We start from the raw sequence: 13,434 nt of genomic DNA on the forward strand, positions 1-13,434 counted from the left end.
CCATATACAGTAACTTGAGGTTTTATTTCTTGTTTAGAAATAGACCTGACACCTCAGCCATATGCATTGTACAGTAGCACTGTATGTCTACAATGAGAAAAATACTGTAAAAAATAGTTTAAAGTTTGTGGAGAGAGTTGACCTTGATCTACTAAGCATACAATTCTTGACTCAGTCTCCAAACAATTATCTTTTATACTGTATAATTATATGTCATACATTCCTAAGTACCATTTCAAGAACACAATATGAAACGTTAACATTTCTTCCCCTTGTCGCAATCAGATTTGTTTTTTGTTTTTTTCATGTGTTAGTTTAAAAAATTAGGTCAAGTAATACTCTTCAAAGCTAGGAAGAAGATTAAATTCAGCCAAATTTGAACAAAAGTTCTGCAGGGCGTTCTGAGCGAGGGCTAAAAAAGGATCAATGGTCAGACCAATTTATTTTGTTACCAGAGGCCTGGCGTGAGAATCTGTCAGCCACGTCTTTCAAAGTGAAGGCCAGTAGACATATTCAAAGAAATAACAATATCCTCACAAAAGACAAGGGGCAGACAAATAAACGAAAGCAAATGTCAAGCAGGGCTGCACTTCAGCAATTGCCTCTCTGTCTAAGCACCCTGGGGTATTTATCTTAGGTCCCCTGTCAAAACGGCTCGGTCATTCCATGCAACTAATCCTACTAAACTGACTCTCTCCACTTAGATCGATGGGGCACAACACTAAGCACTTCTGACAGATACATACATCCGCCCCAAGTCCCGGTCCCTAAACTCAACCTAATCTGAACGCACGACTAGATCCCTCCACCCGCCCGTTTCTCACTTACTAGTTTAGACAAGATCACAGAGGCAGATGTGACAGTCACAGTCTCTGTAAAATGTAATACCAATCTGAGGAAAATCTCTCAGGATTACTTTAACTCCGTTAACCTGTTTATCGTGCTCTTTATTCTATAGCTTTGAATAATAAATCACTTTTGCTATCCTCTCCTCTTTAAGGGAGCGAGCTGGAACTTAATGATCTCCCACCTCCGGCCCCCTCAGTCTCTTTCTCCCAGTCGCAATCGCTCCCCGTCTCTTTTGCTCTCTCTCTCTCTCTTTCTCTCATTCAGCGGTGTAATTCTCCGCTTGCCTCTCAGAGCTACTGGTGGTCAGGGGGCTGTGAATCTTATCTGATTTTCCAGAGAGGGGTTTGGAGCTGGACCGAAGAGGCAGGGACAATAACAGGAAGCGGCCAGAGGAACTGCTGGGCTGGGCTGATCACTTTTGCCACTGGAGTGGCCTGATTGTCCAGTGAGCAGCTCTGTGGGAGCTCAGACAGGTTCACATGCTGCTGGAAACAGACACCACTGACCTGAGTCTGAGGAGGATATAATACACCTTATTTACTGAAGGGATTTTCATATCGAGGAAGACCGTTGAAGGGACAAAAACTCTGGAAGGTGATGATATATGTTTTTTTAAATGTTTGTCATATATATTTATGTATCTGTGTGTGTATGTGTGTGGGTGTGTTTAATTTTGTTGAGGCTTTGAAGTTCAGTTGAAATATTTACTTATTTTGTATATCTGTATAATAGATACTGTATCTGTGTATGTTCTATTTTGGTTTTAATTCAATTTTAATGTGTATTGTAACATTTCTCACCAAAAATCTTGAAAGTCTGATTTGAATGATGCTTCCTGGACTAATAGGAAGGAAATTTCCAAGGAACACTGATTACCCATGGGAAGACGTTGAACTTATGTGGATGTAACATTTTACTTACGAACAAAGAAACTATTATAAATCTGTGCACCATCTGTCCTGCTTTTTTCTTGAAACAGCACAGCAGTTACAGGTTATTCTTAATGTCTCATCCCATATGCCACTGTAGGAATAATGTTTTAAGAGATGCAGAAATCAGTGCTCATCATACAAAGAATGAAAGTTGGTGCTGTTAATTATTAAAGGTTATGTAAAACATCACAGTTCAGGCTGTAAATAATATAAAACATACCAGCCGTGAGCTTGACATTATGCAACACATATACTTAGAATCTAAATGAAGAGAGGTGTACCAGATGAGTCAGAGGTGAGAACAGGTGCAGTGCATGAACTTCAGAGAGTGACACCTTTAACAGGTTGCTGGCACTTGTGTGTGATAGAAAGGAGGGGAGAGTTGATGTATGTCAGGCTGAATTTCCTAGAGGAGAGAGTAGGCAGACTGCAGATTGCTGGAAGCTGCTCCATGATTAAACCTATTTTAATCTGAAACCCACACATAGACATACACACATACACAAAGCCTTTCAAATAGCTGGTTGAAACAACAATTGTTGTGGAAATGGTGTTCTTTTCAATAATGTCAAATGTTGAAAACAATTTGTATTGAACACTCGTCAGTAAAAAAAAGTGTTTCTCTTTTTTTTTTTTTTTTTTGCTGAGAGAGATGAGTGGGAACGGATAAAGATAAATATTTGATGGTTTACATTAGACTTGTTTGAATGGAAATTATCTGCTCTCATTATATATATATATATATATATATATATATATATATATGGGTCATTGACGTATAAGGATTTTCGACAGGCAAATTTTAAAATACAAAAAATAATAATATATTTTGTAGTTATTAAAACATTAAGAAGGTTGTGTACACATATTCATAGAAAAATTTTAAATGAAGTGATTTTAGTGTGAAGTGAAGTGATTTTTTCATCTAGATGAATCATCCATAGCCTTGAAAAATGCCATATGGTGTGACCATGATTTATATTAACATGCTTAACAATTTTTTAGATGTTCTCAGTAACTGAAGTCTTTAGAAACAAAGTATTTGCATTTCTTTTGAGTTTTTGTACATAATGATCTCATTTTGTTGTATAATTTCAGAGTTGCCTTCTTAATTGTAGTTAGCAGACATATTTTTTCTGTAAATTGCATAAAACTGAATATAAAAGCACAAAAACTGTGAATCTGGGACATATATCTATAATGGAAAACACTCTGCAGTGGTCGCACCACATGATATTTGGTCACACCACATGATATTTTCAAATTCAGTGAAAATTTACAAGCACAGAATTAGCCACCTAAACAAAACAAGCTAGCTTGCCATGAAAGGCCACTATGAAATTTATGATAAAAATTAATGCTTGTAGAAATAACTTAATATTCATTGTTTTTCTGAGGTCATACCACATGATATCCAAATGTGTTAACTACATACCAGCCATTAACAAGGTTATTTTTTTCCAAATTTGAAAGAGTTACAAACCAGCTTGATGCTTCTATGGGTACGTGGCAAATTGTTATATGATGCAAAGTCTTATCTTTGAATGGATTTCAACATAAAAGTACCAAAATGGTAGTTTATTGATGGTCGCACCACATGATATTTCATAAAATGGAGATTATCGGACAAAGTTTGTTTGAATATTATGATGGAAATATAAATACAAATGCTTTGCAATTTTATACAGGATTACAAAACACTTTGGAAAACATGCCAAATAGTGCAGTTAATAATTAATCTGAATAAGTTTAGGGTAATTTCAAAGATGTTTCCAAAACAAAAGTAATGGCCGGACGGTCGCACTACATGGTGTTTTGATGCTTTTAATAACAGAATAATTACAAATAACTAATATGTTTTGAAAAATTAAAGTTGGTACATATGTGGGAGAGGTACGTCCTATATGTGGCATCATTTTATGCATTTAAACCAATTTTTAACTGAAAAAAATGCAATCGGACAGAAGATTTAGGCATCACGTCATTGACCCATATATATATATATATAATAGAAAGGACAAAAGAGAGAGGAAAGGGGACTTTAGAATTATAATTACTTATTTTGAATTTTCCATTATACATGAGCAGAGTTGCTGACTGAATTATCAAGAAGTTAATATTTAGTAACCAGCAATTCAAATATAATATGGGTAGTTTGCATCAAAAACAAAAAGAAGCCAAACAGAATCAAGAGTTGCAATTTAGAGGAACAAACACAGCCAGGTGAGGAGGTGCTGTTACATCAAATATCAGCACTCACGGAACACTGCTGATCAGATACTTCTATCAGAGTAGAAATGAGCTCAAACCAAAGCTAGCATAGTATCTTATGTGCTGCCAATACATTTCTGAATCCATTGTTTTATAGCTTATGTGAAAGTAATCATTTTGAGTGGAAGACTTTATGAGGCCCTATAGCAAAGATTTAGCAATTTGGGAACACTTAAGAAGTATAATCCACCTCATCTTAATATCATCTCAATGAGTCTAACATAAGAATGGCCCATCAAGCTAAAGCGTGTTATCTGGGATGGGAATGTAGAAGGCTAGGGAATGTATTATTTGGCTTTAACAGTGTCACACAGTTACAGTGAGCTGTTTCCCATCATTCAGAAGAATACAGTCGAAAGTTTGTGCCACAGGAGAAACCCTAATGAGACAGACAATTTAATGAAGGGATTTCAAAGTCAGAGATGACAATTGACTTTCTTTCTTTCTTTCTTTCTTTCTTTCTTTCTTTCTTTCTTTCTTTCTTTCCAACATTAAACATACTGAGGTCTGTAAGGCTGAAAAAACATATTGAAAGGCATGAATTAATGTGTCTATATATATATTATATATATTTGCTTGTTTGTTCCATTCACATGGTGTACAGATGATGAAACAGTCTGCCTGCAGGCAGATGACTGAGCCTAGCTTTTGGGCAGGTGTCCTGGTCATTTTATGTACCCTCAGCATGGGAGCTGATGTCCACCAAGCTCTGAAAACGCCATCCATGCCAAGCAGAGTGCTTCAAAGGCATAAGAGAGACTGGAAATGGGATAAACTTTATGTTAATGAGGAAATGCCTCCAAAAAACCCACCTGAAAAAATTGGAAAGGTAAACAATGATCAATTTAATGAAAGTATGTATATAGTGCTACTTCAAATACTTCAAGTAGAGTCCTCTGAGAAATTACTATGTCAATTTAGATATAATGAACAAAATCTTTGGATTATTGTAATGTTTGTTGTAATGCTTGCTTTTATTTCTATACTTTTCCCCCCAATCCTTTCTCTTTTTAGCTGGAGAATACATTTTTCGATGCATCTGCAAGATATATTCTCTCAGGAGAAGGTGCTGATTCCATTTTTACTGTAAATGACAATGGGGATATCGTTGTCAATATGAAGTTGGACCGGGAGAAGAAAAGTGTCTACAATCTGACAGCTTCACTCATCGACTTTAAAACCAAAAAACAGCTTGACAAGAAGGATACATTTATAATAGTGGTCATGGATATTAATGACAATAGCCCTGTGTTTCCACCTGACATCTCTGGATCCATCAATGAATCTTCTAATGAAGGTAACAGGGTGGCCATGATGTCCATGTGTGGACAGTTTCACAAGTAGGACTGAAGAACTATTATGTAGTACACCTTGATGGATTTATGAAATGTGGATTTTGTTTGTTTGTAAAGCATTATGTCATTTTATGATTAATTTTTTGTACACACTATATTTCTAGGATCTATAGTAATGACAGTAAAAGCAACTGATGCTGATGATCCCACCACTCAAAACGGAATGATTGGGTACAAATTGCTGAATGGGACAGATCTCTTCAACATCAACAATAAAGGTTTGCAATTAGAAACTTTGAGGTCATAAAAGTTCTATCTATCTATCTATGCATGCAAATAGTCTTACAATTGAAAGTCATTTTTTTGTTGTTTTAGCTTAATTTTCAGCAGCCATTACTGTAGTCTTCAGTGTCACATGATCCTTCAGCAATCATTTTAATATCCTGATTTGATTCTCAAAAATGTATTTTGTATTATTATCAGTGTTGAAAACAGTTTTGCTGCGTAATAATTTAGTGGAAAGCATGATACATTTTTCCAGTATTCCTTGATTAATAGAAAATTCAAAAGCAAGAATGAAAAATGGAAACATTGTGTAACTTTATTAATATCTTTGTTTGTTTTGTCTTTAGGTGAAATCAGAACAATGACAAGCAGCCTTGACCGAGAGAAACAGAGTCAGTATCTAATTGCTATACAAGCCAAAGACATGCCAGACGTTAGTAATACTGGGAATTCTGCTACTACAATTGTGACTATCAACATTAATGATGTAAATGACAACATTGCCACCTTCAAAACAGGTAATTTTACTGTAAAAGCTGAAACTAAGTTTTACAAAGACACACTGCATGCTAGACTAGACTATTTTTTTTTTTTAAATCTTTTTTTCTCCTAAGGAAAATACCATTTTAATGTAAAAGAAGACAGCAAACCTGGACATAAAATTGGAATATTAGGAGTGGAGGACAAAGACGAGATACAAAACAAAGATCCTTCTTTTACTATACAAGATAAATTTGATGGAATGTTTGGCATTAAACTAAATAATGAGAAAGATGGAATTCTTAGCCTCAAAGTGGTAAGCATTTCAAGCTTCACTACTAAACAAGCTTCAAGGCAACTTGAATTTTTAAGACTAAGCAGTGCTTTTAATGATATCAATTTAAGTTGACATTGTATCAACTTATTATTTTTTTTTCCCCTAATCACTCACAGCCTCTCAACTATGAAATGGAGAAGATGCATTATTTTACTGTAAACGTGTTAGAGCACACAGTGTCTAAATCACCAGATAACCAAGGACCCAACCTGCAGACGAGAGCCCAAGTTTTCATCACTGTAATTGATGTTGACGAACCACCTGTTTTCAGCCAAACCGAATACAAGTTCAGCATCTACGAGGGCCCGTTCAAGACTCCAATCATTGGAGCTGTTTCAGCAAAGGATCCAGATAAAAACGGTTACAAAATACGGTATAAACTGAGATTTTTTATTCATAAAAAAAGAATGCCTTCTGTGTTTTGCTGTACTGTCATAAACATTATAGTGTAAACAGATCAAAATGGTTTCATCTAATGTTGACATTTGATCACTCTAGGTACTCAATTGAAGACTCAAACTCTCCTGTAGCTGTGGATACTGTACAAGGATATCTATCCTTAAAGAAGGAACTAGACCGAGAGGACAAATCCTCCCACACATTCCAGGTTACAGCACAGGAGGATGTGCCAAATGGTAAGATATAAACAAGCTTTCAAATCTTAACCATTTACACTACCAGTCAAACGTTTGGACACACCTTCATTTTTCCCACATTTTATAAAATACTGAAGTGTGATTAAACAAATGTGTGAATTTTGTGAATTCATTTTCAAGGAATTAGTAGTTTTTATATTCATATTAAGCACTATTAATTTATTTGCAATAAAAAAATGAAGAATTTTAACTTAAGCTTTTAGATAAAAATGTATTTACCACCATGAGGATCATTAATACAGCTAAGTGTGTCTAAACCTTTAGTATTTGTGTTTCCAAAATATGTGCTGATTTTAGTCTTATTTATATTCTGGAGGGATCACAAGCTCACTGAATTAGCTCTGGCTAAATTATCTGTTAATCAAAGATTTGGTTCAACAAATCCATCAGAATGTGACTTTTGGGAACTGTTTTGTTTTGCTGTGTTAATTATGTGTATTTGCAAGAGTAATTTGATTTAATTAGAAATTAATATTGTAGCAAAAACGTCTTTACATATTAAACAAATAACCCCAGCCACGTAACAGCAATATTCACAGACAAATATTTTTTTAATAATAGTAGGTTTGACTAAATTAAATATAATAAGCATCATTATCATTAGTATGATCATCATTATTATGATCAAGATCATTAGTAAACTTGTGTGTGTGGGGGGGGGTGTTTATCTCTGAATCCTCAGGTCTAAAGTCCTATGCGCTGGTTAATCTGAAGGTTCTTGACATTAATGACAACAAACCAGAACTAACTAACAGGAGCAATGTGTATGTTTGTGAGAGGGATGAACCTGGAACAGTAAGGAGTCGCTTGAATACATTTCACATGAACAAATTTATAATGATTTTCCTTTAGCTATGTATTTTTTATAATCCTTCATTTATTACCCTCTTGCAGATCATTGGGACTGTTGGTGCCTACGACAAAGATGAAAATTCAGGCAGGTTCAGTTTCAATCTGAAAAAAGGGACCTTGAACTTTTCCCTTTATGATAACGGAGGTGAGTTAATTAATGTTCACTACAGTTGGTCAACAGAGTGGTTCTAATCAACTTTATTCAGCCACTCTACCATTATAGATATAGCATAATGTTTGTAAAGTCGTTTAATTTAAAAGATCTAGTTTCAGCACAGGTACAATTTCATGAATGATATTAAGACTGCTTTATTCTTAGTTCTCTGTCTACTCCACAGCAAACTAACTGCTGCTTATTCCTAGAGTAATCAGGCATAAAAGGAATAGGACGAATCCCACCAAAATACTGTAAAATGCATTAGGTACAAGCTTTCTAAAAGCAGCAGCCATGCACAATGATGTTCTAAATGTGCCAGACTGAGGAACATTTTCAGAACACTGTGGTTTCTTCCCTCACAGCTGTACAATGAACTAATATGACGGTTTACCATTTTAAACTGGCTGAAACAGGAAAGCAAAGTAGTTTGTTAAGGTGCACAGACTGGAATGAAAATAAATGTCTTTTCTTTTTAATAAAAATCATATATAAGCTTATTAAAATGATAAATAAATGTAGTCTTGGTGGCTACTTTCAAAAACAAAACAAAACAAAAAATCCCCAAACATGTTTTAATTCATAAGTGTTATCTATAAAATAATTACATTTATTTTATTTCTAGCCATGTATTCAAGCGACAACAGAATGTTGCTTTTTACAATTGCAACTGACTTTCCTCAAAATGTGCTAGATGAGCATTTCAATTTAGGCCACACGAATGTCAAAGTGAAGATTTACTCTTCCTACTATTGTGTGAAATGGGATATTCTTAGGCCTGGTTGCATTGAAGTGTCACAAGAATCTCAGCAACATTTCCCTCCAAGCCTCAACACAAAACAAAAGCAGAGTCCAATGACAACAATAGCACTGCTGATGAAAATTGTTAGGTTGCACCTGTGGCATACACAGTCAGTCATTTCGCCTGAAAAAGAGCGAAATTAATGAATGCATGTCTTCAATTATTTACATTTGTTGTAGATAACACTGCGAGCATTAAGCTGAAGCAAGGTGGTTTCAGTACAGAGCACTCAGTGGAACATGTGCTAGAAATCGAAATCACTGATGGAGGGACACCAGAACAGAAGAGCATTCACCAACTCCAGATTAAAGTGTGCACGTGCCAGGCGGATCGACAGGTGGAGTACTGTATGTCCTACGCCCGGACCGGAGTGAGCGTCAGCGCCCTCTTAGCCATTCTTCTCTGCATCGTCACCATCCTGGGTACATTTAAACGCATCTCTCATCTCACTTGTTTTTCTTCTTTCTATTACAAAGATATCCATGCAAGGCCAAAGACTCCTCCCTTAGTGTTTTCCTTTTTTTAAGAAATAAAAAAGAAACACATTTTTTTAACAACATTTTATCAAGCCCAGCAAAACAGATTATGCAGGATTCATGACCTGACAGGAGCATGGTTATATTAATGATACATGTGAACATTTTAAATCCTTTCTTTGAGGAAAGGCTTTTCTCTGTAATTTCCCAAGTGGAGACTCTGTATATTTTATTCACCATCTTAAGATCCTTTAAGTGGTCTTGTTGTATAAATAACCCAGGTACTGAACACTGTAAATAAGAGCATGTAAGAGTCGCTTAGCTCCATATTTTAATGGTCATTGTTAGTTAGTGTGATGAGAAAAAAGATGCAAGGGCTGTCACAGGGGCAGTACCCACTACCCAGTACATATTATTGCCTTATTTACCACATTAGGGTGTATATTAGTACCTTAAATTGTATTATTACTTCACCTAACATACTAAGAGTAAAATTTTAAAAAGGTACCACCTCCAGTGACAGACTACCTATTTTTCCTGAAAGTGTGAGATGACATTTTGCTTGCGTGTCTACACCTTTTTCAAAGTTGAGGTTTGCACTTGTGTAACCGGTTCTACTTCACCTCGCTCCGAGCGGGATTCGAACCGCGGTCTCTGGCGCGGGAGGCGGGCGCTCTAACGAGGAGGCTAAAGGCCACGGCCTCTAGCGTCAGTCGCCAGAGCGCCTCTTTTTGAGATCAGGGGAGTGAGGTTTACACACACCAGCACACTTGCCTACGTCTGTTACACTTGCATGTGAGAAACAAGGCAAGAGTGATGACAATTAAGACAAGCCACTGATCTGCAGTCACACCATCAGACAGACGAGAAGTGTTGAAATATTCTGAAGTTCACAGACCCCCGTGATAATAAGAGACTTCCTTTTCAACACCACCTTATGTTCGTTTCGTTTGTTTGTTTATTTATAGACGAATGAATGCTGTTTGAAACTTGTGTTGTCAATCAAAATTTATAATGAGTTTACAATACAGAAATAGACCAAGATGTTAAAATGATTGAAGAAAGAAAGAAAGAAAGAAAGAAAGAAAGAAAGAAAGAAAGAAAGAAAGAAAGAAAGAAAGAAAGAAAGAAAGAAAGAAAGAGAAATAATGTTGATATTGTGTCTATTTCTTTCATCTTCTTAGTCATCGTCATCCTCATTGTGTTGCGGAAGCGCTATCAGAAGGAAGTTTTGGTTACCAAGTCTTCTGGCGAGATCCACGAGCAGCTGGTGAGATATGACGAGGAAGGCGGTGGAGAAATGGACACAAATGGTTATGACGTATCCATCCTGTCCTCTGCTTGTCACGACAGCAGCTTTCGGCCCGGCACAGGGCCTTCACTGTACGCTGTGGTGAAGAAACCCTCTACTTGTAAGGGTGACATGGCCATGATGATCGAGGTGAAGAAGGATGAGGCTGACCATGACCGTGACGGGATTCCCTATGATACTTTACACATCTACGGCTATGAGGGATCTGAATCCCTGGCTGGTTCCCTCAGCTCTTTGGACTCATCCTCCAGTGGGTCCAATCTGGACTACGACTTCTTGTATGAGTGGGGACCTCGCTTCAGAACCCTGGCTCAGCTCTATGGAGTAGACGGCTCGGACTCTGATAGCTCTGACTGATCCTACTGAAGGCCAGGGTTAACAGGTAGCCATCGTCCTAGGAGGACACATCAGCACGATGGAGACTATCTTTTCTTCATGGGACTTTTTGTAAGGGCCCCTTTAAAAAAGGGATTAACAAGTACAATACTTGTTTCCTTCATGCATTATTATGACATTATGATGAGCACTACTGTATTTGTAATTTTCACAGAATAAGTGTAAGTTAGTAGGAAAACTTGCCTTGGTTTTTTCTCTCTGTTTTCGGTTTTGACTGGTTTTGTCCAGGTGGGTTTTGTATAAAACAGCATTGGACACTGGTTGGACAAACTCTGGTTTATCCTTACAGCAAATCTGATTTCATTTTAACAAAATATCTGTGTTCATTTTGTGAAGGATTTTTATAATTTTTTTTCCTTTTTGCGTGTATTGTATTACTCAACCCAATCTCATGGGAAAACATCATTTTATGTTTTGGCAACTTGGTGAATTCGTATGAATTTGTATGATTAGATTTGTACGAAAATACGAAGATATTACCCATCCCTAAACCTAACCAGTAACATAAAACTGAGATGATACAAATAATATGAATTTGTAACCAAACTTAATAGTTACAAGTAGCAATGAGATTGTGTTGTCCTTAATATTTTTTACATAGTTTTTTTGCATCTTGTATTCCTATAAAAATCCTCAGTGTGCCAGTTTATGATTTGTTTTTCTAAGTATACAAGTGTTTTCTGGATTCATAGTCGGTATAATTGCAGAGCCAGCATTGTTCAGCAGACTCTTCTCATCAGGAAAACTACTGTATTGCCATGGGAGCAACAAAGGAAGTGGTGATAACTGTACTTTGAAAGAATTAAAGGCTACTCCAAGTTTATTTGACAGGAATCATCAGCACATCGATTGTTATGAGTAAAGCCCAAATCTCAAAGGTCCACCAATTGCAGGCAATTGCAGACGTCTCAGGAAACATGCAGTGAGTTGTATGCCTGTTGAAATGTGACAAGTGGTCTGAATAACTGTATTACCAAGTGAATCATAAGTATGGCTATATATATATATATATAACATCGCTATTGAACTTGTTAAATATTTTGATGATAGTTAAAACCAAAATATGTAGCAGGCCAGCCAGTGTCTTGACAATATTGTTTGCCTTTCATTCAAGACTAAATAGACAAGAGGATCTCCTTTCATTGAAAAAAAAAAAAAAAATTGTAAACCATCTTTATACCTTAAATATTTACCTCACAAACTCTACCCTGTTTCCCCATTAACCACGGGCACAATATGTGGAAGCCACCTTCTCCCTTTCCTGTAGGGAATTACACGCCAAGCACTCTTCTCCTGTCTTGTTTAACATGAGCAGCTCTGTCACTGAAATGTCAACTTCCTGTCTGTGTGAGCACAAGGAAACGCACTTCCTGTTCCCTTATCTTTTAAGTGAAGGAACAGATTGAAACCTTTTTCCTGTTTTCTCGTCTTGGAGGGATAAAGAAAGAAAACGTAGGAGAGGAGGAAAATGTTAAAGAACAATATAAATCAAGCTGTCTTGGACACAAAGGCATTGTCCTTCAAGACAAACGGTGCTGCTCTTGAATGTTTCTTTTTCTTTTCCACCATACAATTAGTCGGTTTTCATCTTTTTCTTTAATTATTGTAGAAACATTTCTGGTCGTTATTCTGGTTGTAGAATTAGATGTTCAGTCACTAGAGTATGTAACTACTGGGCAAAGGATATTACAGTAAATTCAAATCAGATTGACTGCACATCATCTCATGATGGAAATGATCCATCATATATCTCAAGTTAAACCATGAAAGTTGAAGAAAAACTGGAACCGTAATTGAAATGGCTTTCACTTGATTGTTCATTATTGTTATCATATTTCCTGTAGGTATGTATGCTTTGAAAAAGTGTCTGGGATTTGTTGGGAAGGTCCAGTAGATGTCAGTGTTGGGTAGTCAGATTAAACATTTCAGTAGGCCTATATGGTTCTTGTGTGTGTTAAGAGGGACAAAAATATGTGCCTTTTTTCTATTGTTGCTATTGTTAAAAATATTATTTTTGTTTTCTGTTTTGAAACTGCCAATTTTGTATTTGAACAATAAACTTCCATTAAATAGTTTGTTTAAGTGTCCTTAATATACAATACATTGTAGAAAAACAAATTTGTGAAAAAAAGTTTAATGACAAATTGTCTTCTGCTGAACAGTGTGTGTGTGAGTGTGTCTCAATAAACCGATGTTGTATGAGTAACAGAGGGTGCCTTTTCGGTGAAGTTCACAATGTCTGTTGTTTATCGCACAGACAAACAGATCACACAGATAGCGGCACGTTAGCGGAAATTCCACAGTGATGTCACGCCTAACACATCTGTGAGACACCCA

The 13,434-nt window shown here is 36.3% G+C and overlaps 1 protein-coding gene across 2 annotated transcripts; it reads left to right on the forward strand.

The window, feature by feature from the left end:
* Positions 1 to 1,138: 1,138 nt before the first annotated feature.
* On the forward strand, positions 1,139 to 13,164 carry LOC306876363 (cadherin-5-like). Of its 2 annotated transcripts, XM_079427466.1 has the most exons (13): positions 1,276 to 1,443; positions 4,657 to 4,881; positions 5,067 to 5,349; positions 5,512 to 5,625; positions 5,980 to 6,150; positions 6,247 to 6,428; positions 6,566 to 6,822; positions 6,948 to 7,084; positions 7,788 to 7,900; positions 8,000 to 8,102; positions 9,093 to 9,335; positions 10,574 to 10,659; positions 10,746 to 13,164. In XM_079427466.1, exons 2-13 carry the CDS (start codon positions 4,657 to 4,659, stop codon positions 10,803 to 10,805), a joined length of 1,974 nt encoding a protein of 657 aa, XP_079283592.1. In that variant the 5' UTR covers positions 1,276 to 1,443; the 3' UTR covers positions 10,806 to 13,164. The 2 variants fall into 2 exon arrangements, with proteins under 2 accessions (XP_079283591.1, XP_079283592.1); XM_079427465.1 differs by having other exon boundaries at positions 1,139 to 1,443; positions 10,574 to 13,164.
* The last annotated feature ends 270 nt before the right edge of the window (positions 13,165 to 13,434 follow it).

This window comes from Barbus barbus (genome assembly GCF_936440315.1).
Source record: "Barbus barbus genome assembly, chromosome: 1".
Classification (NCBI taxonomy): Eukaryota; Metazoa; Chordata; class Actinopteri; order Cypriniformes; family Cyprinidae; genus Barbus; species Barbus barbus.

What these genes read in the sequence shown, in the direction of transcription:
- LOC306876363 (XM_079427465.1), top strand. Translation starts at nt 4,657, where the DNA reads ATGATGAAACAGTCTGCCTGCAGGCAGATGACTGAGCCTAGCTTTTGG. An exon ending in CAATGAATCTTCTAATGAAG is followed by an intron (nt 5,350 to 5,511) that starts GTAACAGGGTGG and finishes CTATATTTCTAG; the next exon opens with GATCTATAGTAATGACAGTA. An exon ending in GAATTCTTAGCCTCAAAGTG is followed by an intron (nt 6,429 to 6,565) that starts GTAAGCATTTCA and finishes AATCACTCACAG; the next exon opens with CCTCTCAACTATGAAATGGA.